The 26,330-nt window shown below is 42.5% G+C and overlaps 1 protein-coding gene across 2 annotated transcripts in view; it reads left to right on the top strand.

Moving 5' to 3' along the window:
- Positions 1-26,330, top strand: part of WDR35 (WD repeat domain 35) — a 61,930-nt gene that overhangs the window by 10,275 nt on the left and 25,325 nt on the right. Inside the window, exons 5-14 of one of the 2 annotated variants that reach the window (XM_040993934.1) lie at positions 366-494; positions 3,227-3,360; positions 4,266-4,431; positions 5,091-5,236; positions 9,663-9,788; positions 11,174-11,359; positions 16,320-16,352; positions 16,704-16,764; positions 21,791-21,935; positions 25,962-26,031. In XM_040993934.1, the coding sequence (XP_040849868.1) occupies positions 366-494; positions 3,227-3,360; positions 4,266-4,431; positions 5,091-5,236; positions 9,663-9,788; positions 11,174-11,359; positions 16,320-16,352; positions 16,704-16,764; positions 21,791-21,935; positions 25,962-26,031 (1,196 nt within the window). The remainder of the gene's footprint in view (positions 1-365; positions 495-3,226; positions 3,361-4,265; positions 4,432-5,090; positions 5,237-9,662; positions 9,789-11,173; positions 11,360-16,319; positions 16,353-16,703; positions 16,765-21,790; positions 21,936-25,961; positions 26,032-26,330) is intronic. The other variant, XM_040993935.1, reaches the window with a different exon arrangement.

The raw sequence follows: 26,330 nt of genomic DNA, 5'->3' as shown, positions 1-26,330 counted from the left end.
AGTAGAATGGCCGGGACATGAGCCAGTACACATATAGGATCTAGCACTTTGTAGGTGGAACACTTAGCCAATTGAGCCATCCTGCCAGCCCCGGAAGTTTTATTTTTAATTCAAAGAAAAGGATGGCTATTACTTATATTTTCTGCAGCAGTCACCGAAGCAATTATTAGTTTGAGCTTAAGTCTATATTTCATTTTTTTTTTTGTATGTTGAGTTTGATGGTTTTATAGTTTAATGTCTCAGGTTGTAAAAAACTTTGTGATTGTTTATCCCACAGTGTACTTTGTAGAATGTTTTCATGTCCTAAGTACTGCTTAACAGATATGAAAATTTTGACTTGTAACTCTTTGAACTTGTGAAAACAGGCTCCTGGTACGAGGAGATGATCAACAATCGGAACAAATCCGTGGTTCGGAGTATGAGCTGGAATGCTGACGGGCAGAAGATCTGCATCGTCTACGAGGACGGGGCCGTGATAGTCGGCTCGGTGGACGGTAATGCGTGCATTGCAGGGAACTCAGCCCGCTTGTGGCTGGCATTTCATCATTAGAGTTTCAAGTTAACTGTCATATGTTAGGGTTCTGATTAAAAAATTGACAGAAGCTGTTGATGTGCATTTCGATGACATTCAAGAATCGGCTTTTGGTCCTAGCCATTGGTTTTTAAGTTCATTGAAGAAAAAAAGATCTGATTTTCTACAGTGGCACTGAAAAAAGCGAATTTACTTTCAGCATGGTTGTAAATATGTCTGCCTATTAAAATAATTTATACTGGTTAGACTATATAAATATTTAAACTTTTGTTTCAAAAAGAGTATGAAATTGTAAGTCTGATTATTTTTAGTAGAACTCAGCATGTTCTATTTTATTGCCTTAAAACCTGACTCTCAAATTCTAGTGTGTAGCTCCATCTGAGTCTGCTACAAATCTTGCAGCTTTGTTGGATGTCATGCTGTGTCTACAGAGAAATACTTTAACCTGATTTTCTGTTTTTTTTCATGGGTGTATGTGTGTGTAACTTCATGTAGTCAGCTGTTTTTCTGAGAGCCTCTACAGTGACAGCCGTAGTTTTAGGAACTAAGGATACTACAGTGCTAAGTATTCCAGAAGAGATAGATAAGAAGCAACTCTAACACTCTGGGCTCAGTGCAAAGCCAGGCAAAATACAGGAACATGTGAATGTTCCACCTCGTGCAGACCTAGAGGTATCAGGCAAGGTTTCCTGGACAAAGTGATGTCTGTGCATTAGCCACAAGGTCGGCCAGTGCATAGAATGTCTCATGCCTAAGGAATACAACTTTTTAAAACAATTTTTTTATTATTTTATTTTTATTGGAAAGTCAGATATATGGAGAGGAGGAAAGACAGAGAAGAAGATCCTCCATCTAATGATTCACTCCCCAAGTGGCCGCCAACAGCTGGAGCTGTGCCAATCCAATGCCAGGAGCCAGGAGCCTCTTCTGAGGAGGATCTGAGCAGGATCCCTAGGCTTTGGGCCGTCCTCCTCTACTTTTCCAGGCCACAGTCAGGGAGCTAGGTGGGAAGTGGGGCTGCTGAGATTAGAACTGCCATCCATATGGGATCCCAGGCCGTGCAAAGCGAGGACTTCAGCCACTAGGTTACCACACTGGACTCAAGAAATTGAATTTAAGGAGATACAGAGAGGTTGAACTTAGAGAGCCCTGTTTGGGATATGTAAAACAATTGATTTAAATTGAGAACTGTTGAGTGTAATGAATTAGAGGTACAAACAGGAGCCAGTTGATGCAGATGGTGATTTAAGGTAAGGAGAATGGAGGTGACTCTCAGGGCATTGGGAAGCCAGCGAAGACTTTTAAGAATGGGATCAACATGATCAGATTGATTATTTAGAAACATCTCAGTGAGTGCATGTGGACAGTGGAGAAAGGAAGGCTAGGCAGCAGGTATATCCGTTAGGAAAGTGCTACGAGATGAGGGTAGAAGGCAGCCTACGTTAGGGCTATGACAAGGAAATGGAGGCGAGTAGATTCGGAAGATCCTTGGGAGGTAGAATGGATAGGACCTTGTTCTTGATTATCTTAGGAACGGAAAGGTGGAAGTGTCTCTGGTGACATTCAGGGTTTTGGTTTTGACAACCGTATGGATGGAGGTGCCCCTCACAGAAGTGGAAATGTGGAGTTAGGTTTTGAGGTAAGGTTCTGTTTTGGACATGTTGATTTTGTCATGTCAGAGACCATCCAAGTAAGTGTATCTGGGCAATTGTTAGGCATGTATTTTTGCAAATCGGAAGTATCTGGTCTGAGGTATGGTTGTAGGAATCACCAGCATTTGCAGAATTCAAAATATTGGAATAGATGTAAAGCCATCTGTAGAGGTGAGAACAGCAACATTGAAGAAAGAGAATTCGATAAAAGGATACTGAGAAGTAGGAGTCCTAGAGATAAAAGGATACAGGACTCCTTGGATCCTGGAAAGTGTCAAGGAGAGGCTGGTTAGAAAAAAGTATTAGTTGGCTCTAAGAACAGGCAGTTGGGGACCCCCATCAAGGCAGCTCATTGGATAGGTTAAGGGTTAATGGGAGTTGAAGTAGAAACTATTGGTGTGAACAGCTGTTTCATGAGATCTGGTTGGGAAAGGAATTCTAGGAATTGGTTTGTAGTCAGAGGGGCAATTTAGGATTGAAGGTTTTGTTTGTTTTGAGATAGTTTTGAAGAGGAACAGGCGGTTTGCAAGAAAGGGCCTGGAGAGATGAATTTAACAGGAGAGGGGAAATGAGAAGAAGCTATAGAAGGAAATCTTTTCACGCTGGTTGGGGGAGGTCAGAGGAGGGGTGGAAAGTTTAGGGAACCGTTTGGGGAGATTCTTCTTGCTTTGTACTAGAGGCAAAAGCAAAAATGTTAAGTGTGGATTCAGTTATATTCTGAATGAACATGTGAATCAGGAATTTCTTTTTTTGAGAACTTTTATTTTTTTCTAAGCAGAAGCTGGACATGTCTGCTAATTGGGAGTGAAATGTGCAATTTGGAAGAAAAGGCAAAAAGGTTGAAATAGCAACTATTTCAAATGCCTTGTGGGGTCCTTAGCTCATATAGGTACTCAATAAACATTGACTGACCAGATAAATTGAATAACTGTATGCATGCTGAAAAAAATGTGAAAGCTTTTTAGGGAACAAAGATTTTGACAGTATTAGTTGCAGAATTGTAACTTTGAGGTTTTATAATCAAGCTTATGGTTTCTTTTAGGGAATCGTATTTGGGGCAAAGACCTGAAGGGCATCCAGCTGTGCCATGTCGCGTGGTCTACGGATAGCAAAGTCTTGCTTTTTGGGATGGCAAATGGGGAAATACATGTTTATGATAATCAAGGGAATTTTATAGTAAGTATAATATTCGTTAGTTTTATTTATATAAGTTTACTATATCGCACATTTCTGTACATCTATACATTTATTTATTTATTGTGATGGTTTCTACTGTTAAAGTCTTCAGTTCTGGTTCTATCTTTTTTTCCAATCACTAAAATTTGTTTTCTTCTGCTTAAAGATGCCTGAGTTTCATAAAGGCAAATTAATGTAACACATGTGAGTGGAGCTTTTAGTCCAGATTGTCCGGTAGCTGGAAAGGACAGGCTGTCCGTGCATCGAGGCAGAGGACTGAAGGGCATGATGGCACGTCACGTCTCATCCGTGGCTCCTGGCACGTGAAGCCAAAGTTGAAGGCTGAGGCTTGCCACGGTTAAGTCACTTAGGAAACGAGCAGGAGACGTCCTCAGAGAGAGTGGAAAGTAGACAGCATCCTAACCTGGAGAAAAACAGTGGCTTTGCAAGAGTTCACTGTGCGGCGTCTCTGATCCGTTGGTAACTCAGTGTTGTATTTAGCACAGGTCAGGATGTCACAGAAATGCACTCGCTGGTAGAAGTAGAATACTTCGGACTCTGCTGTTGTAGTAGTTTCATATTCCTTTAGTCATTAAGTCTCACAAAAATTTGCTGGGTCTTTAAAAAATTATTATTCTTCATTTTGCACATAGAGACAAATGTAGGCTTAGGTGTAATGATTTATCCAGGGTTGGTAAACTAGTAAGTGATTAAACTTGAAGTTGCGACCTGGTATTTTTTTTAAGTGTTTATTTTTAATTTACATATAGTATTATGCAGATTTTGGGGGTGCAGTGTGTCAGTAAAATGTGTACTGATGAAGATGACTGGATTATTTGATCCTTTATACACTACTCTCATTTGTTGTAAAGGGTAGAACATCTAACCTAACCAATTTTATGTAGGTGAAAATGAAGCTGAATTGTTTGGTAAATGTTACTGGAGCGATCAGTATTGCTGGAATTCATTGGTACCATGGGACAGAAGGATACGTCGAGCCCGATTGCCCTTGCCTTGCTATTTGTTTTGACAATGGAAGGTGCCAGATAATGAGACATCAGAATGACCCAAGTAAGTAACTTGTTTGTTGCTTGGTAGGTCCAGTTGCAGCATCAGGCTGGTCTCATTAGTTTGGCCTCTAGATGGCGTTGTTGCTGACAGATGAGTGCCACCTGGCAGCAGACAGGGAGTGCCCTGGCAATGGGGGCTCCAGTCTGATGATCTAATCCAGTCAGGTCACACCCCAAAGGCCCTGCCTCTAACTTCATATCTGAATTGCTTCCGTCTTGTTAGTTACCTTGTTTAACGTAACATTTTGAGGACTACACTCCTGGATTGGAAGGATAGTGGGAAGCAAATATTGCAACCATAGCACATGTCTGGTGGGATGGCTGGATTGGCTAATGCTGTGCCTACAAGCGGCAACATCTCATATGGATACCGGCTGCTCCATTTCCCATCCAGCTCCCTGCTTGTGGCCTGGGAAAGCAGTTGAGGCTGACCCAAAGCCTTGGGATCCTGCACCCGTGTGGGAGACCCAGAAGAAGCTCCTGGCTTCAGATCTGCTCTTCACCTACCACTGTGGCCTTTTGGGAAGTGAATCAGCAGATTTAAGATCTTTCTCTCTCTATCTGCCTTTCTGACACAGAATAAATAAAACTTTTTCTTTTCTAAAGAAACCACTAGCTCAGTGTTTCTGTAATTCCCCCGCCCGTTTTCTTGTTGAACAGACCCTGTTTTGATCGATGCTGGCATGCATGTAGTAAGCACCCAGTGGAACCATACTGGCAGTGTGCTGGCTGTGGCGGGCACCCAGAGGGCAGCCACCCAAGACAAAGATGTCAACATTGTGCAGTTCTATACACCCTTTGGAGAGGTAAAAGTTGAAACATTTCTCTTTCCATTTAAAGATGCTTGAGTAGCTAGGGGTGAAAGAATCGGGGAGAAGGTATAAACTTGTCACATTTTCTTTCAGGGACATTTTTAATAATGGCGAGATTAAATGTTAGCGATAAGAGTAAATGCATGTTTGAATAACAGCTTTGTATTCTAAGCATTCTTTGTTATCATAGAATTTACTAGGCAGTCATTAGAATATATGAAGTTTGACATAGAAATTACTTTGAAGTAACATTTTCAATGTTTTTTTTTCTATAATTTGATTATATATTTCTTTTCACAGTTGGCGTTTTTTTGAATAATTTCTTAAGTAACATAGTTGTTTTAAATTAATTTTCTGGTTTTAATGGTATTTTAAGTACACATAGATGTTAAGCATAGTTGTCAAATTTATAACAGTTTTCATTTGTTGTGAAGTAATCAATTCTATTACGAAACTTGTCTTAACTAATCTTATGTTACTACAGAGCAGTATTGGGGCTGACACACATTGTGTAGTAGGCTAAGCCTTCATCTGTGGTGCTAATATCCCATGTGGGTGTGAGTTCCAGTCCTGGCGGCTCCATTTCTGACCCAGCTCCCTGCTTGTGGTTTGGAAAGCAGTAGACAATGGCTTCAGCCCCTGGGCCCCTGCACTCATGTGGGAGACCTGGAAGAAGCTCCTGACTTCGGATTGGCTCTGCTACAATCTTTGCGTTCATTTGGGAAGTGAATACCAGTGCAGCCTGGTTACGTAGGGCACAGTAACCTCGGCCTTTTGTGAGTGAGTGACAATAGAGGTCACCACAATAGAGTGACCACATAGAAAAAAAAAACTATAGCCTAACGCTATTGAACTCCAAGAATATTCCATTTAGAGTTTGCCATAGTTCACACAATAGAGCCAAGGCATATGGGTCCTTACTGTTTCTTCTAAGGAGATAACGTCAATGCACAAATACTACTGTTAAAATACTTATAGGAGCCAGGATGTGGCATTAGGGGTAAAACTGCGGCCTGTGACACTGGCATCAAATATGGGTGGTGGTTCATGGGAGATTTATCTGGTTATTGTCAAGATAGAGAAGATAGAAGCAAGTTAGTTAAAGATGTGAGCTTGAGGAAAACTCAGGGAAGAGTTGGTTTTCTTTTTGTTTGGAGGCCTTGGGTCTCCTGGGGTTTGCAGGTGGTCCTGGCCGTGGAGGGGCTAACAGCGTGTGGGGCTTGGCAGCCAGGTCAGCCTGGCCACAACTCCCATTCAACTTGGTTTCACTTGGAGACATTGCCTAACTTTTGAGACTCACTTTGTTTATTTTCTGAAATAGGCACAACGTGATATTGTTGTGAAGATTAAACACTTTTAGCAGCAAGGAAAGGCTGCTTCAGGGCTTCCCTTGCTGTTGTCAGCACCTGGCTGGTTTACAGTTGCAGATGGCCTTATTTTCTTCCTGCTGGGGATGGGCTAACACCAGGAGTGCTGTAAGAACTGGCTTGTTCCCCTTTGGTTCAGAGAGCTAGGATCCCTGCTCCCGAACATTACAACCTTGTGTATGTGTGTGTTTTTTTCCCCCCACTGGGTCCTTGGCTAAATGGTTTAATCATTTATCTTAGTTCTCTGTGTGCTGCTATAACAGAAAACCAAAGACTGAACAATTTATGATTTTTAAAAAAGGTTTATTTATTTTTATTACAAAGTCAGATATACAGAGAGGAGGAGAGGTAGAGAAGATAATCTTCAGTCCGATGATTCATTCCCCACGTGACCTCAATGGCCAGTGATGTGCCGATCCGAAGCCAGAAGCCAGGAACTTCCTTCAGGTCTCCCATGCGGGTGCAGGGTCCCAAGGCTTTGGGCCGTCCTCAACTGCTTTCCCAGGCCACAAGCAGGAAGCTGAATGGGAAGTGGAGCAGCCGGGATTAGAACCGGCACCCATATGGGATCCTGGCGCGTTCAAAGCGAGGACTTTAGCTGCTAGGCTACGCTGCCAGGCCCTGAACAATTTATGATTAACAGAAACATACTGACTCGCAGTTCTGGAGGCTGAGCACTCCGGGATAAGCACAGAGGCAGCGGCTGAGGGCCTTGGCTGAGCCATCACCAGGCCGAGGACAGAGAAACATAAGGGCTTGTGGAGTCACGCTTTCCTAGCAGCAGGAAGCCTACAAGGAGGGCGAGCCTAAACACTTCCTAAATGCTCCATTAAAAAAAAAATTAAAAAAAAATTTTTTTTTTTTTGCAAAGTCAGATATACAGAGAGGAAGAGAGGAAGATTCTTCTGTCAGATGATTCAGCAATGGCCAGAGCTGTACTGATCTGAGGCCAGGAGCCAGGAACCTCCTCTGGGTCTCCCATGTGAGGGCAGGGTCCCAAGGCTTTGGGCCATCCTCCACTGCCTTCCCAGGCCACAAGCAGGGAGCTGGAAGGAAAGTGGAGCAGCCGGAATACCAACCGGCGCCCATATGGGATCCCACCACTTTGGGCCCCACGTTCCACAGTTATAGTGATAATTAAATTTCAGTTTAGGAGGGAATCAATATTCAAGACCATAGAAACTTAAAATTTGACTATAGAGCCTGGCGCAGTAACCTAGTGGCTAAAGTCTTTGCCTTGCATGGATCCCATTAGGGTGCCGGTTTGTATCCTGGCATAGCTCCAGCTGTTGCGGTCAGTGGCGGAATGAACCAGTGGTTGGAGGAGCTTTCTCTCTGTCTCTCCTTCTCTGTGTAAATCTGACTTTCCAATGAAAAAAATTAAAATTTGACTATAGAATTCATCTCCCTAAGAACATGGGATATTAGTGCAGTTTATTGAAAACTTGGGGATTATACTGTTCTGTCAAATAAGTGCTATGGATTAAAAAATTTTAAAAGTGATATTAAAAGTGTATTTATTCACTCATTAACTTAGTCATAAACACAATATATTAGTTTATGAAGAAATGAATTTGAATAAAGTACACTTCAAAATGTTTGTAGAGGTCTCGATGTGGTAGCCTAGTAGCTAAAGTCCTCATGTTGCACGCACTAGGATCCATTGGGTGCCAGTTCATGTCCAACAGCCCAGCTTCCCATCCAGCTCAACTGCCTGTGGCCTGGGAAAGCAGTTGGGGATGGCCCAAAATCTTGGTACCCTGCAAGCACATGGGAGACCCGGAAGAGGCTCCAGGCTCCTGGTTTCAGAGCAGTGTAGCTCCGGTCATTGTGGCCACTTGGGGAGCGAATCAGCAGATAGAAGATCTTCCTCTCTGTCTCTCCTCCTCTCTGTATATCTGACTTTCCAATTAAAAAAAAAGTTTGTAGAAAAATGCCATGCAATAATATTTTGAAAGTTGTGTCTAGTTTTTTGGTAATATACATTTCCATTAAGTTGTTCAAGATCCCTCGTTATTGAATGCACAGGTTGTTTACTTAATAGACAAGCTTGAAGACTTATTTACCAAGTAACCTACTAAAGGGCGAGGTGCAGGAGCTCTCTCTAGTTCTCTGGAACCACAGGGGGAGGGAAGAAGGCAGGACTCCCCAAGGGGTCAGTGTTTGCATTGTGTCATGAAGGATGGCTGGAAATGTCCCGAGTGGCCATGGGACCAGAGGGTCGGGGTGGGGTGGGCTGACAGGGATTTCACGTGAAAGCGGCATTATATGGGCCATGGGCAGGGAAGCACCGGAGTTCTCTTGCGAGTGAGCACGTGGTAATTATGGCCAAATAGTATTTAAGCCAAAGAATGTAATTTTGGCTCAGAGAAGTAAAAGGTTTTGCAAAATTAAAGAATGGGATGGTGTGCACAATTGATTTTTAAAAATTATCCAAACTTATAAAGCAGGGAAGGATGTGATCAGATTTGTGTCCTGGAAAGATGAAATGTGACAGCAGAGCAGAAGTTGAATTTGGGGGTAGAACCTAAGAATGAGGGAAAGGCTCAGAGGTCAGAGTTGAGGTTAGGAAGCCGTTACCGCAGGGCAGCCGAGCAAAGAGCAAGTGTGGAGAGCAGAGGGGTGAGAGGACTGGACGCCCAGGGGTCGTGGGGGGTCAGGATGGAGCTTACTGTTGCAGAATTCCATTGACTCTAAAAAGAAAAAAAATTTTTCAACTCTGAAAGGGGAGTGCATCTTATAATCAAGGTTAGCATATTTTTATTAGCAATATGTTTTTCCTTAGTTCTACATAACAATAAAGATGTATATTTAAATCTATGGCATCTTAGGTTTTGTTGACATTTAATATTGAATTCTTTGGAAATAGTTTGTCAGTTTCTCCTAAAGAAATGCATGCTTGCCATTATAAAAATTCAAGAGAAATCATTTTGAACTGAGTAGCAACCTTTCCTAAAATAGTTTTCAGGCTGCTTTTGGTTTCTGTGAGGTCGTGGTAGTTGGCATTTGAGTTAATTGTGACTCTTTTGGTTATACGTGACTCTTTTCCCCAGCATCTGGGCACTTTGAAAGTTCCTGGAAAGCAGATGTCTGCACTGTCCTGGGAAGGAGGCGGACTGAAAATCGCACTTGCTGTCGACTCCTACATATACTTTGCAAATATTCGACCTGATTATAAGGTACGTATTAACAGCAATTTAAAAATAGTTTTTAAATGATTTTGTTTTATCTCAAACTATATTGCTCTTACCCACTTTCCTGTAGCCCTTGACCCTTTGAGCCTCATCAACTGTGTAAAGATCATCAAAATTAAAAAAAAATATAAATAAAAAAGTATATTGCTGACTTTGTTTACTGGAACTGAAAGGGAGGCTTGTGTGTCTGAAGACTTCAGAATTGATGAAAGTTGCTATAATGCTTTAGTCCAAGAGTCAGGATCTGAGCAGGAAACAGATGGCACACTCAGAGGGGCAACTGAAGAGACTGTGATGAAGGGCTTGTTACAGAGGAGAGGCAAGGCTGAGGGGCAGAGCAAGGGATGAAAGGTGAGCAGTGAGATGCCAACACCAACCCTGGGTCTGAAAGGCAAGTTAAGCGAGTAATGTTGCTGCAAGCCATGAGCATCATGGTTGTACAGGAAGAGCTTCCGCCCTGCGGGACACAGCCACCTGCTAGGCACTGGTGCTGTGGCCGCGTGGGGCATGACCCAGCAGATGAAAAATCTCTCTTTGTCCCTCTCTCTGTAGCTCTGCGTTTAAAAATCAGTAAGCCTTAAGAAAAAATAGGAGAATACGGATGAGGGGTACATGGGAAATCTGTACTGTAATTGCACATTTCCTGTAAGTCTAATAAATGGAGTCATGATAAGGACACTGAGTTGTAGATTTGAGATTCCATTTAAATATACTGGAAAGAGTTAGAGGGGAAAGCTAGTAGTGCATCAATTCTAATCAATTGATAATGTTATCAGAAGTGCCCAAGCAGTTCAATTACAAGAGTTATTTGCAATATTCCTGATAGGAACTTGGGTGAGGTCTAAATCGCATTTTTGTTTGTTTTAAATAAGTTGTGTAGAATTATTTGACTATAAGCTATGTGAATATGACACTCTGAGAAACATGAGCACCCTAAAAATGGAGATGGGGAAAAGGGACAAACTACTGGTTTTTGATTTTGGCTTGGGACCCAGAATAAAATCTGTTGGTTACAGTCATTCCAGCTGTTGCTTACCTCAGCATCTGTCACTGACTTTTGAAAATATTCCATCCTGAAGCTTACATCCTACAAATTAAAACAAGGAAAGTTAAATTTATTTTTCAGAACATTCTTAGTTTCATGAATTTTTTTTTCCTTTTAGAATTTTTGATATTTTAGTGAGGAAAGTTATTAAGCTGAAGCATCAGTCCTGTTTTCCATTTCTGAAGGATGTATTTTATCATGATGGTTAACCCACTTAACTGCAGCATTTTTAGAATAAAAGTAAAATATGACTTTTCATTCCCGGTGTTAACTATTCCTTCTCTCCTCCCTTCTTTCCTCCTCCCTCCATTCCTTCCCTTCCTAGTGGGGTTATTGTTCAAACACTGTAGTTTATGCATACACCAGGCCTGATCGACCGGAGTACTGTGTTGTCTTTTGGGATACGAAAAACAATGAGAAGTATGTTAAATACGTGAAGAGTCTGATTTCTATTACCACCTGCGGTGATTTCTGTGTTTTGGCTAAGAAAGCAGATGAAAACCATCCCCAGGTGAGTCTCCCTTGGGCTAACAAGCCACGGAGCTGGGTCACAGGAACTGGCCCTGTGAAGTATGGTGTCCATGCTGGCAAGTGCCACAAAACATCAGATCTGTTGGTTCTGTCGGGACTTGCTTTGGAAAACTATGTGACTCCGTTTGTTCTGTGTCCCCTGACTTTTTTTTTTCTCCAGTCAGCTGATCCTTGGCAGTTAATACAGATCAGTTCACTACTGTGGGTTTTTGTTGTCTCTAAAAGGTATTAGAAATATTTAGTCTTCTTTTCCAAGCTAAAATTTGGTAAGCAAAAATGAATATGTATCCATATGCTTAATATAAATTCTATACAAATGACCATTTGTAGTAACTTGGGTAGCTTTGGGCATTGAGATGCGTAATTGGTTTGCGTTACACTGTTGTAAAAGTGAATTTCTTATAGCATAAAATAAATGATATAAATAATATCTTTTAAGAAAGTATACTGACAATTTGCAGAAGTATGTAAATATTTCCAAGTTGGACTATTAATGCCTTTGGCTGTATTCTAAATTATATTTTCTTCACAGGAGATAATTTGAACAGCCACATTTAATTTTTTCTCTCTTGAAGTATACTAAAACAAAGTTAAAAGTATTTAAAAAAAATTCATAAGCCCATAGGGACCAGGAAGGGAGAGGAAATGGCTGTGGGATTTTGAAGGTCGGAGGGTAGGTGGATTAGCAGTGATTACCTTAGCCCTTTTACAAAGCTGAATGTTAAGCCCTCCAGTTGACTTCATAGAATCCCTGAGAGGTGCAGGATTTGAGGGTGCCTGGCGGGAGAAGGCAGCGAGCATGGAGGCCAGATGGCAAGTGTCAGGAAGGGTGCAGAAAGCATCCAGGACAGCCGACTCCCATAGCTGCCCTTCCCCCAGCTCTCCAGACTGGGCTTGTGTCGTGGGTGGACTGCAGAGGCTGTGCGCTGAAGGGCCCTAGGCTCCCTGCAAGCGTGGGGGACCCCGGTGGACTGCAAAGGCTGTGCGCTGAAGGGCCCTAGGTACTGTGCGAGTGGTGGGGGACCCTGGTGGGAGCAGGCCTGGAAACGCAGGCATTTCTGTTCATTGCTGCCCTAGTGTTCCTGTGCCTCATGGGTCCTGACCACGGGTGACCAAGCGTTGAGCTTTGAGGTTGGAGATTGGAACAGTCTGCACTGCCAAATCTGTCCAGGTCAAGAGATAGAGACCTCAGGAGGTTGTGAGGTTGGGAATCCCAGAGGAAACAGCCCTGCCTCACGGCCTTGCAGTAAAGACCACAGTCAGGCTTGGCTCCTTCATGCAGAAATTAATATCAAGGAGTTGCTGCTGTCTCACTTTTTTTTTTTTTGAAAGGCAGTTACTGAGAGAGGAGCAGATAATCTTCTATCCATTGGTTCACTCCCAAAATGGCTGCAGCAAACAAGAAGCCTGGAGCTTCTTCAGGGTCTCCCATGTGGGTGCAGGGGCCGAAGTACTTAGGTCGTCTTCTACTGCTTTTCCAGGCACCTTAGTAGGGAACTAGATAGAAAGTAGGGCAGCTGGGACTCAAACTGGCACCCATCTGAGACGCTGGTTCACAAGTGAGGGCTTTTTTTCCCCACATTTTATTATTATTGCTATCATTTTATGATACAGTTCCATATTCCCTTATCCCCTCTCTAACTCCCTCCCCCCCCATTCCTTTATATCATTACTAACATATAGTTCTTCATACTCAGTCATATGTTCATCATTGTGGGCATGGACAATGGCAGAGAGTCCAGAATCCTATTGTCAAAATATAATAAAAACAGTTTCACTGTAAGTCCATCTTTGTCTGGAAACAGAAATGCATACCACACTGTATCCTCACATCTGGTTGTCAGTCTCCATTACATAACTACTGTACATATATTTGGCCTCTTAATAGTGTCTTTCAATTCTTGAATACTTTTTTTGGCCTGATCCATCTCTGCTTCCAGCTTTTTGTTTGCTTCCCCCTGGTGACAGGAGATATTTGCCAATTCTGAGATTTTTTCTTCTGCTTGTTTCATTCTATTTTGGAGACTCTCCACTGTACTGTAATTTGCTCTACTGTGTTCTTAATTTCTGAAATACCAGCCTTGATTTGCTTTACTGCTTCCTTAAATTCTTTGAACTCTTGCATGAGCTTCTCATTTTTGACCACAATCTTCAAAATGAGTCTATGGATTCTGTGTCCCCCATTTTCTCGATGTCTTCCTCAGTGAACTCTGAGGCTGGCATAGGGTTTTGCTCCTTTGCAGGGGAGTGCTCAGTAATATTCATTGTGCTTTTGTCTCTTCTTTTGCTCTTGCTCATTGCACTTCTGGTTAGCAGAGTCTTCTTGGGCCAGGTTTCTAAGCTGTGTCACCCACAGGTCTACAATGCGATTTTACTTATTGCAGTTGACACACAACTTTTTGCTTGCAGCCACTTGTGCCACAACCTCCAGTGAGTTTCAGGTCTGGGTTCTTATGTCAGATATCCACCGTGGTCTCCACAGCACCAGCTCTTGGCTCACCACTTTCCACCTCCTGTGATACCGTGCTGAGGCTGCACCGTTGTCTCTGCAACCTTTCTCCCTTTTCTGGTTGGAGTGAGTTCCAGGACCAGAGAGACACCAGGTGTCTTATCTAGTTAGGTTGTTGGTGGTACTGATCTTGTCGGAACCTGTTAGACGTTAGGTCTGGGTGCCAGACGGACCTATTTTGAACAGTACAATGTCACAGTTGGTATTATTTTCCTGCGGGACCTCAGCAAGCTCTCGCGAGCTCAGCACATGCGCAATTCTCTGTTGTCCCCTGCAGTCCCAAAGCTATTGCCACAGTGCGCAAAATGGTGCCCTAATGCTACCACAACAGTTCTTGATCTGCTGGCTGTCAGATCCGAGGGCTATCCAGACATGCCCCGAATGGAACCTGTAGAATGCCACGTTGTTGCAGTTCACTGAGTCAGAAATGAGCTCACTCCGTGCTCAGAGCATGCTCAGTTGTTTCCCTTGCCCTTTTCTCCTTACGCAAAATGGCGCCCAATTCAGCTCTAGGGGGCTGACAGGGCTATGAAATTCACTCTGTTCTCGCAGCTGCGCTGTCTCTGCTCCTGGTCAAAGCAAAGGGACCAGCAGGACGGAGTACTTCGTCTGGGTTTACCTCCCAAGCTCCCAGTGAAAGTCCCTTCCCACTTGGTTGCTGGTGGAGTTCCTGCTGCTGGTGGAGTTTAGATCGCCGTGCTGGAATATCATTCATTGCAACATCACACTTCTGTGCCTGCTGCTTTTCTGTGTCTGTCAGTCTCCAGGTACCCCTCTGCTGTTGTTCTGTGCTTTCCTATTTCCTGAAATATGTCCTCTCTGCTTCATCCTGATTAAATGTTTCTCCGTCTGATTAAATATGGCCTTACCCTATTCCGCCATCTTTGTTCTCCCAAAAGTGAGGGCTTAATGTGTTAAACTACAATGTTGGTCCTGTCACCTTTAAAAAATATTATTTTAAAGGCAAAATGACAGAGAAGGTGAGACACAGTGAGATCTTCCATTTCCGCTTCACTCTTCCAATGGTCCCAAGAGGTGGGGCTGAGCTAGACTGAAAGGAGCCTGAAGTTTATCTGGTCTCCTCATGAATGGCAGGGGTCCCCGCCTTCGGGCTGTCTCCTGCTTTCCCAGGCACATTGACAGGGAGGTGAATCAGAAATAGAGCAGCCAGGACTTGAACTGGACTTTTGGTACACGATGCTAGTGTGGCGTACAGTGGCCCAACTCATGTGTCACAATGCAGGCTCCATGTCTCACATTCAATATGAGCAGGTAGACAAGGATTATCAGACATTTGAAGAAAACATCTCATTTAGCAGACATCCAAAATAAATACAAGTAAAAAGGAACTTGGAGGAAGCAAGAGACCATGCAGGAAAAACACTATAGACAATGCAGAACCCCAAGAAACCTCTTTAGGATCTACTGACTGCTACCAGGCGGATGCATAAGCTAGGAGTAGGGGCGGTGGAACAGGAAGTGGGGGCAGAGGGCTGATGGGTGGAGGGAAGCAGAGTGCTTAGTGAGAGTGGGAAGGTGACAAGCCAAGCGTGAAACTGCAGCCACAAAGTGAGGAGGAACACTGTAGGCCTGTCGTGGAAGTCCATGGCAAAAGGACGCATTACAGGGAGTTAGGGAATAGTTAGGGGAGATAGTCATTTTTATTAAAAAGTCTTGTGGAACTGTTTGATTCTTAAAATGATGAATACGACAAAATGAAAGTTAACTTAAAAATGCTACTTATAGTATTTTGTGGTGAGAAATAAGCTTATTCCAGTAATGGATTTAAGTTGTGATAGAAGTTGTTGTATAATTTACTCTTTGGCTTATATTTATGAAACTAAACAAGTTTTTTTTTTTTTTTATTGATTTATTTGTTACATGAAGGAGTTACGGAGAGAGAGAGAGTGAGAGGTAGAGAGATTTTCCATCTGCTTGTTCACTCCCCAAATGGCTGAGCTGAGCGGATTTGGAGCTGGGAGCCAGAAGTTCCTTCCGAGTCTCCCACGTGGGTGCAAAGGGTCCATATGGACTTCTTTCTCAGTCCATAAGCAGGGAACTGGGTTGAAAGTGGAGCACCTGGGATTCAAACTGGGGCTAGTATGGGATGCCGGCAGTTGCAGGTGGAGGATTAGCTTCCTAAGCCACTAAACAAATTATACTCAGAAGGATAAGGTTTATGTGAAACTGTTTTCCTAAGTCAGGAAAAACATCTACATAGAATAATCATCCAGTACAAGATACAAACACAGTGAGGAGATAGAAGGAGGCGTTGGAGAACAATCTAACCAAGTATTCATGGTGCTGGATGATTTTCCTAGTTCGCATTTTTTTTTTTTTTTTTTATGTATCACTTTCACCAGACTGGACTATGTCTTCTTTGTATTAACTTTTTCTGAATTTTTCATGTCATTTATGTACTGCTTCAAAGGAGGAGAACGACATGGAAACATTTGGTGCAATGGTAACGAATTAAGTTGGTTCTTATGTAGCTATTTGTGGGGTAAAAATGAATTTTGAAGCAATAGCCAGTCGGGGAATTTTAGACATTTAAATGATAATGTGCTTGCGTTTGTTAAGTGTTCTCTTAAATATGGACATGTCCTTAAGAAAATATCCTTGGTTGAATTTTAATTTTTATCTCTTTATTGCTGTATATTCCCTTTCTTTCTGTGCTATTCTCTGCACTGAACAGTTTTATCAGCTGCTGCTCAGTGATACTTAAGAGATAAGCATGATATTTATTTTAAGCTTGTTTTTCATTATTATTCCTGAACAGAAGTTCTGATACTCTTTCTGTGTTATTTGTTCACAGTATGTGCTTGTCCTCTGTAATTCCATTGGCACACCCTTGGATCCCAAATACATTGATATTGGTAAGGGAAGTTTTGGAACTTCTTTCCTTTCCGGTTAGGGTTGGTTTGTAATACTAATTTAAAAATCTAACAATAGTACCATCAATTGGAGTGATATTCCCTAAGGATGACTGTACTTCCTGGTTGTCAGGCCTAGAACCAGTTTATATCTGTTGTCATGGCAAATAATTAATAGCACCACACTTTGTTCTCAAGCATCCTGGTTCAGAGCATAGATTAGAAGTTTTTGTAAACAGTCAAAATAACTTCATGCCTGCTGTGCTGCATCATTTGCGCTGGGTGGGAAATACGGTTGTTCAAGAATTGGTACACAGTGTAATGGCTAGCATGTAATAAACTAGGGATTATAGAAAGAATTTTGCCATTAAACCCCTTTTATTATTAGTAAACTGCTTGTAAATATCCCTGCTCCATAAAACCACTTCAGCTGCTTGTAAAAATCAGCTTGCCCTTTCCAGATTTTTCTAATGAAATCAATCTCTTCATCGGGGCAGCTTTAAAAATTCCTGACGTTTTGTTTTCAAAGGACTTTTGACTTTAGTTCTACCTCTATCTAATAGTTGTGAAGGTTGCCCCTTAAAACATGCTAGACCTCGTTCTAAGTAGTTTGTTAAAAATCACTAGCAAATATTTTGCTGCCATTCACTGTAACTTAGCAAAGTGACAGTTTGCTCTTAAAATATTTGATCAAAAAGTTAAAAACCCATCGAATTGTGTTTTGACTCCAAGAATTAGTTGGTTTGTTGTTGTTTTTTTCAGACTGAACACGCAAGTATTAATGTCTGTTTTCCGAGTGTTTGCCCTTTATTCTCTCTTTAAAGGTTTAGGCTTAAATTATTGTAGATTCTTGTCATGTGAATATTTTTTTAAGTTTAATATTTAACTTAATATTAACTTAATATTTAAGTTTAAGTTTTTAGTGTAAAGAATGTGTTTTTCTCAGTCTTCAGATTATGCACTTTTAAAATTGATGATGTGATGATAGAATTAGCTCAGAGTACCCTGTGCCACAGCAGACTCTTTTAAAAGTAAAGCTCGCACGCATCCTCCCCTTCACAAACTGGCAAACACTCGAGGGCATTGTGATTTGTATTTTTGACTCTTGAAACTTTTTTGCAGTCTTACTGGTTGGACGAACAGTTCTCTCACTGGCCAAACAGCCAGAGACCCAGCATTTTTGTTTTTATGTGTATCCTCTAAAGTTCCTCCTTCGGTTTTCTGTGCCAGAGTTTCTTGTGGATTAGAGGCTAAAACAAAGAAGATTCTTGTATGTGATTGTTACTGCTCCGAAGGTGCTATTTTTGCTTTTCCTTTTGCTCTTCATCCTGACAATTTATGTAAAAGTTTTTTTTGGGTAGGGGGGATTTATTTATTTGTTTGAAAAGCACGGAGACACACACACACACACACAACCTTCTGTTTGCTGGCTCACTCCCCAGGTGGCTCTAGCTGTCAGGGCACGGCCAGGTGAGGAGCTTGGAATTCCACTTGGGTCTCCCCTGAGGGTCCTGGGCCATCTGCCCTGTTTCCCGGGTGCATTAGCAGTGAACCCATTGTGAAATGGAGCAGCCAGGACTTGAACTTGCGCTCTGATAGGGATGCTGGCTCTGTCCGACTGCAGTGCAGCAGTTTAACACTCTGATAGAAGTTTTTAAAAAGAAACTGTTTATTTGTTTATTGTCTAGCTTAACTTTATCTGAAAGGCAGAGAGACCGAGACAGAGAGTTTTCATCTGCTGGTTCGGTCCTCAAATACCTGCCAACATTTGAGCCTGGGTCAGGCCTAGGCCAGGTACCCAGAACTTAAGACTGGAGAAGCTGGATTTGAACCCACACACTCTGAATTGCAGTGAGGTCATTCCAAATAACACCTTGCACATTGTGCCAAATGCTTGCCACTGTGAAGGTTTTAAAAAGAACTTTATGTGTGGCAGTAGCATTTCAATCTGTAGGACTCTGGCAGTCTGCATGGAGGAGTTAGGGTCCCACTTCCAGTGTTCTGCTGAGCCCCATAAAGCATGTGGTGTGTTTTATCTAGAGCGCTTCTTGCCCTGCACTGTCATCCCTGACTTCTGTCTGTCTTCCCACTGGACTTTGAACTACTGAAAACATCTGTGTCTTATTAATTTTGGTAGTCCCATCATTAATACTATGCTTAGTCTGTAATGCTTATTGAAGGCATAAAAACTGTATTTGGTCATGTAAATAAAAGTGATAATTCATTTACTTGGCAAACCATCAAGTATATGCTATTTCAGTAATTAATAATAATTATAGAATGTCTAAATAAGTAATAGAAAAATAGTCAACCCATCAAACAATGACTTACTGCTTTGTGCTAGGTATTCTTCTAGGCATTGGGTAAATTAATGTTGATGCCTAAGGACGTAAGATGTTACAGCAGAACTCAGTGGGTCCTTGTCTCAGCTTGTCTCAGGAAGCTCCTGACTCCTGGCTTAGGATTGCCTCAGTTCCAACTGTAGCGGCTGCTTGGGGAGTGAACCAATGGATGGAAGATCTTCCTCTCTGTCTCTCCTCCTCTCTGTGTATCTGACTTTCCAATAAAAATAAATAAATCTTTAAAAAAAAAAAAGAAATAAAAAGCTGGAAATTGGTACAGACAGCAGAGAAGTTTTCTTTACAAAGTGAGCAAGTCAATGTGACGTTCTGAGATTGCTTTAAGTTATTTCACATCCTTGCATAACTAGTAACTAGTGACACTAATATTTGAGTGTTATTAAGTTCAGTGAATGGAAATATAATTATTTTCTTAAATTTTTTTCTGATAATTAATTTTTTCTTTTCAGATATCAAATAGTTGAGAGAGGCAACAGGTGCTTTTAGCTTGGTTGTATTCTCTTCCCAAGATACCTTGTATATTAAAAATTGATCTTTTTCTAGAAGGTTAGACTGGGATATATCTTTCAGCAAGGATCTTGCAAAAACTTTATGTAGATCCTACCTACCCATATGAATTTACTGAAATCATTGATCATGTTAATTTTAAACACCATTGATTACAGATGTTTTTGCATTTCTTTCTTATGTTGACTGGTGTTATTGCAAGAATTTCTGTGGATAGTAACAGTGAGAATAGCAGCAACCGGGCCTGGTATTTCTTAACCTGTAATGAGGAACTGTGCTTTAAGGGCTGAGCGCACAGGTTCAGGAGACACGGTGACTGGATTTGCAGCCCGCTATGGCACTTGCTGTCTGTGTCACATGGACATGTGATACCTCTCAGGTTTCCATTTCTTCGTCTGTTAAATGGTGATAATGATAAAAGTGAATTTGAGTTCGTGTAGAACAGTGTCTGGCATATGAACATTTGAAAATCAACATTAGCTTTAACATGACTGAGCACTTACTCTAGGCACTGTGCTGCACTTTAGTCTGGTTTTATTTGTTTTTTTTTTTTTAAAGATTTGTTTATTTCTATTGGAAAGTCAGATTTACAGAGAAGGAGAGAGAAAGATCTGCTGCTTCATTGTACAGGTGGCTGCAACAGTCGGAGCTGAGCCAGTCTGAAGCCAGGAGCCAGGAACTTCTTCTGGGTTTTCCCCTTTTGTGCAGGGTTGCTTTGGGCCGTCCTTGACTGCTTTAGTCTCGTTTAAAACTTGGAGACAGCTCTGTAGGATTGGCCTGATGGTTAGTATCTTCAGATTCCAGGGAGTTCACCCGGGTTCAGAGAGAAATCCTGCTTATCCAAGTCCACAGTTAGGGAGCGCCTGCTCCTTGAGTCCAGGAAGTCTGACTCTGATGTTGAACCACTCACATTTTAATTTTGAATTAATCAGGCTAACAATATATTAACAATATATTTAGTATGTATCAAAAAGGAATTTTTTAAAAAAAGGAATTTTAAAAAAGGAAGTTTAAATATGGTAAACAGTTATATTTTATTGGAAAATCATTAAGGTTTGCCAGCGTGGAAAGGCCCTGTAGTTACTAGCATCGGCATATCCGTAGTGAAGCTTATGTTTAGCCAGTGCGTTAGAATTCAGTGATGAGCAGAGCCTGGGGCTGTGCTGAGTGTACCCAGAGCTGTGCCTGCCTGTTGAGGCCAGGAAAGGCCTCTGGCTCCCCCCAACCCCCGCAGAGGTCAATGGTAGAACACATCTTGAATAATAATAATAATAATAATGATAATAATAATAATGATAATAATAATAATAAGTTGTGACAAGTGTAACAAGCCACTGGGTTTTTAATATGACTTAGACACACCAGCTCTTTGGCATATCAAATTTAAAATTTGATCCTGAGTAGTTATTTCACTAATCCTCATACAGCGAGGCTTTTTTTTCTTTGTTCGGTTTCAAAGTTGTGCTGCTGAAAAGATCTTCACTTGGTCTTAGCCAAAAGGCCGAGAAGCAATTGCCATAAAGATCTTAATTTGGACTCGGACAAGAATCCATAGATAGTAGCTCCTACTAACATCATTCTTTTATTCTGCATAGTATTTATAAAGAAATGAACTTTTACACTGGTTAGTTATTCATGAATTTAGAAAACAGACACTAAAGTGACCCTTCATTAAGGAAGGTTTTTTTTTTTTCCTCTGAGTATCTTCTTCGGGGAGATTTCTGATCAAAACCTTTGCCCAGTTTTAAATTTGGCTGTTTGACTCTTGATCACTGACCTGTAAGTTCTCTTTACGTATTCTTGATGATGTCCTTGATAGTACACGGTTATGAATTTGGATAAAGCACAGTTTACCTACCATTTTTGGTGTTATATCTAAGAAACCAACCACAGTTAAGCCAAGGTCATGAAGACTGATTCTCAAGTATTATTTTTTAAGAGTTTCATAGTTTTAGCTATTGGAATTAAATCTGATCTATTTTAAGTTTTTATATTGGTGTGTGAACTTTTTTGATTTCAGAGAGTTTGTGGTATTTTGAGAGCGCGTGCAGATGTACTGTGTATAAGCCGAGGTGTTAGATTCATTTTTCTGAAGTCCTCTGCTGTGCAAATATTCTGTTGTTGTATACCTAACTTAACTAACCTCATGCTCTTCTTAATAGTACCATTGTTTGTTACAATGACGAAAACGCATGTGATAGCAGCTTCAAAGGAGGCGTTTTACACCTGGCAGTACCGGGTGGCCAAGAAGCTGACAGTACTGGAGATCAGTCAGATGGCACGGCCCCGCAAGGAAGGCAGAGAAAGGTAGGGTTCTCAGCTTGTTTCTTCCAGTGGCTCGTTCGCATCACATTCACGTTAGACATGGGTAGGTTATCATGCTTAAGAAATATAAAATGCCTTTGCTTAATAAAAAATATTTTTTTTACTTCAATATCTTTCAAAGTGATTTGTTTAAAGTTGACCAGAATAAAAAAGAGGTAGCATGGTGTAATTAAAAAGAAAAAAAATGCCCTTCAGAAACAGAGGCTGGAGATGTGTTTTACAAGGAAATGGTCTCACCATATCGGGGTCATTGCGCTGCACTGAATCCAGTTATGCAGTTGGGAGCGAGTGTCTGCCCAAAGCTTCGTTCCCCTGGGTTCCCATTGCGGTCACTGCGGGAGAGTGACTGCCTGCAGCGGGAGGATGGCAGGCCTGAGACGCACGCAGGTGTGTGTGGGGAGAGCTGGGCCCTGGCTCCTTCCTTTGCCCTCGGATTCCCAGGAGGCTGAGTTGGAATGGTTCTGGTATGTAGGGTTGGGAGGACTCTGCCACGTGGAGGGCTGCTAGGAGCCAGGGTGAGTCTGAGGGCGAAGATGCCTTTACTGTGAGTTCCTGAGTAGCCTCCCCTTGTCTGCAGGTTCTCATTTACAGTTTTGATCTTCTGCTGTCAACCCTAATCTGAAAATGCTAAATGGTAACTTACAGAAATAAAAAAAAATTCATTAACTTTAAATAAAATTTATTACAATATAATTATAATCTTATTTTATTATTCATTATTGTTAATCTCTTCCTGAGCATATTTATAAATTAAACTTTATCATATATGTGTATATGTATTGGAAAAAACAGTGTAGATGCAGAATAGGCCCGTGGGACATGTTGGAGTAGTGGGCACTATGGTATTATCTGTGGCAGGGACACTCTGGAGAACACTAGTTCATTGTTCAGATGCCCATGGTACCTGGGACTGGCCAGGTGTGGCCCAGATGCTGAGAACTCAGTCTGGGTCCCCCATGGGTGGCAAGGACCCGCTAGGTGAGCATCGCCTGCTGCCTCTCGGAGTGCTCATTTGCAGGCAGCCGGAATTAGCAGTGGGACTAGGGCACAAACCCAGGTTCTTCAGCATGGGATGTGGACATCCAAGTGGCCTCCGAGCCGCCATGCTGAGTGCCTCCGTTTCCCTTCCCTTAGCCTCACTCACGTGCTAAGACAGCAAATGATGCTCGCTCCCTCCCCGCCCGCCTCTGTGAAAGTATTCTAGGTATTATGAATTCATCACGTTGAGGTAGGAAGAAACAGTTGGAAGATAGGCTGAGTCTGTTCTCCAGACGGGGTAGAAGTTCTTTCTTGTGTTTCAGTAGACTAGCCAGCAGGACGCTGGGTCCTTGAGGGCAGCTGGGCTGTTCCTTGTGTTGGCAGGATCCTCCGAGGAGCAGTGAGAAGCCACGGCTGAAATCCCTGCATGTTCGGACAGAGCTGGGGCATGCCGAACCTGTGGCCTCGCTCAGCAAGCTGAAGAGAGGCTAACCTTTACTAAAAGCAAGAAAGCAGCATTTACTTACGTGAGGGTACTTTGAAGTGTGGAATTAAGTTTACTTTGGTGTAAAACAATTGGAAGTCTGTATACAGTTTTTTCATAGTACACATTTTTGAGCTAAATATGCTCTGTAGGTTTTCTTTCTTTCCATGATCTCCAGTTGACTTTGATGCAGATGTCAGGATTCCCTCCTCCCCCCCTTTTTTTTTAAAGATTGATTTATTTTCATTGGAAAGGCAGATATACAGAGAGGAGGAGAGACAGAGAGGAAGATCTTCCCATTCAATGATTCACTCCCCAAGTGGCTGCAATGACTGGTGCTACACCAATCTGAAGCCAGGAGCCAGGAACTTCTTTCTGGGTCTCCCACGCGGGTGCAGGGTCCCAAGGCTTTGGGCCATCCTCTACTGCTTTTCCAGGCCATAAGCAGGGAGCTGGATGGGAAGTGGAGCAGCTGGGATCAGAATTGGCACCCATGTGGGATCCCGATGGGTTCAAGGATAGGACCTTAGCCACTGCTCTATTGCGCTGGCCCCCCCCCTTTTTTTTTTAAAGATTGATTTATTTTCATTGGAAGGGCTGATTTATAGAGAGAAGGCAAGAGTGACAGCGATATCTTCCATCTGGTGGTTCACTCCTCAGATGGCTATAACAGTTAGAGCTGAGTCAATCTGGAGCCAGGAGCTTCTTTCAGGTCTCCCATGCAGTTGCAGGGTCCCAATGCTTTGGGGCCATCCTGCGCTGCTTTCCCAGGCCACAAGCAGGGAGCTAAATGGGAAGTGGAGCAGCTGGGACAAGGACTGCAGTCTGTATGGGATGCTGGCGCTGGCAGGCAAAGGATTATCCAGTTGAGCCACTGTGCCTGCCCTTCTGTGTAGTTTTAATAGCCTCAGGGAGATTCACCCTGGACCTTGGCTGTCTCCTCTGTAAGGTGTGTACAGCCCACGGGTCTGGAGGCTTCAGGATGTTGTCTCACACTCCTGCTGCTTATCTTTACAGAGAGGAAACTGAGGCATGCAAACTCAAGTGTTTTGCCCAAGGTCACCAGCTGATAAGTAGAGCTGGAATATAAAGCCAGGTTTCTTTACATAAAACCAGCCGCTTTACTCAGACTGGCGGTTCTGACACCTTTCTTGGTTTAAGGGTGGATCTGGGCTACATGCTCTCTGGAGGGACCTTCTAGCCTCTTTGGCTTCCGGTTTGTGATCATTAAGTAGGACTGTATGTACCTTACAGGAATGTGTTAAGATGAAGATGCATGTTATGCGTCAATCTGTCTGTGTTTCTGTTGTAATATATTCAACTGCATTGAAAATCTGATCTCATATTGATGAAAGTATGATTGTGGTTTGAATTTAATGGCGCTAACATTTCATGGCATTTAAAATACGTGAAATGATGTGCCTCTCCAGTAATTATGTTACAGGCATATTATAAATCAGAGTCTGCAGTCAGGCGCTTTACCGACGTCATTTGCTCTATGCCTCTGCAAAGCAAAGCTGCCCTGCGTGTGGCCCGGGGGAGGGAGCTCACGTGCCCAGGGCCTCTGTGCTGCCCTGTGTGCGGCCCCGGGGGAGGGAGCTCACATGCCCTGGGCCTCTGTGCTGCCCTGCGTGCGGCCCCGGGGAAGGGAGCTCACGTGCCCAGGGCCTCTGTGCTGCCCTGCGCTCTGGCTCGCCTGAGCATTTGCATTCAGCGGCTGCACAAAGGGGAGCGTCTAGCTCGGACAGACGCTTGACTCAGGACCAGCATCACTTTATTAGTGATCCCCCAGTCCATTCCTAAGCTTTACTTTTATTAAACACATTAATTGAAGGAAACGTATGCAAATGAAAGAGTTTCTGTATTAGAAGCTGTTGCTGACCGACGTGAAGCGGAGTGTGACGTGAAGCACTCAGGCTTAGTACAACTCCCTGGGAAAGTGTGATCCAGTGCTCCACGTGACGTTGGCACGGCTGGCAGGGACATTTTACAGGCCCAGCTGGTAAACGTCTGGTGGGTCAGTTCTACTTTGATGGGATTTAGCTCTCTCAGGAGCCTTTTAAAATGTCAGGTTTGGACCCTGCACAGTGGCCTCGCGGCTAAAGTCCTCACCTTGAACGTGCTGGGATCCCATATGGGTGCCAGTTCTAGTCCCAGCAGTTCTGCTTCCCATCCAGCTGCCTGCTTGTGGCCTGGGAAAGCAGTTGAGGACAGCCCAAAGCTTTGGGACCCTTTGCCCTTATGAGAGACCCAGAAGAGGATCTGGGCTCCTGGCTTTGGATTGGTGCAGCTCCGGCCATTGTGGTCACTTGGGGAGTGAATCATTGGACAGAAGATCTTCCTCTCTGTCTCCCCTCCTCTCTGTATATCTGACTTTACAATAAAAATAATAAATCTTAAGAAAAGTAAAATGTCAGGATTTTTATATGACAATATCTTGGATATTCTAACATCCTTTAATTATTCTAGAAATTATGAAAAAATGTAAACTTCAGCTTTCTTTGAAATTTAGTGTTTTTTTTTGTTTTTGTTTTTTTTTTTTACAGAATTTATCATGTTGATGATACTCCTTCTGGCTCCATGGATGGGGTGCTGGATTACAGTAAAGCCTTGCAGGTAGGTGACTTTAAGAAAGATGATAGGTGAGGATCGGTGGCCAATATGGTACTACTTAGAAACCACGTTATTTAAAAATATCGGGGAAGATACTTCCTCCTCTATGGTTTCATCCTCTCTCAGCACCTGTCTCTTTTTATCTATCACTTGCTGGTAGGCTGATCTGCCTTTACTTATAAGTTTATACAATATTACTTAATGAATGAATGTACATATTTTGATAGATAATACAGTTCAGTTTCCCTTTATGGAAATATGCTTTTATTTATAAGATGATGCAGTGTTGATCTTTTGGTAAG

This window comes from Ochotona curzoniae, unplaced genomic scaffold (assembly GCF_017591425.1).
Source record: "Ochotona curzoniae isolate NIBS_2020 unplaced genomic scaffold, NIBS_Ocur_1.0 contig_883, whole genome shotgun sequence".
NCBI classification, from domain to species: Eukaryota; Metazoa; Chordata; class Mammalia; order Lagomorpha; family Ochotonidae; genus Ochotona; species Ochotona curzoniae.
This window is presented reverse-complemented; position numbering and strand designations above follow the sequence as displayed.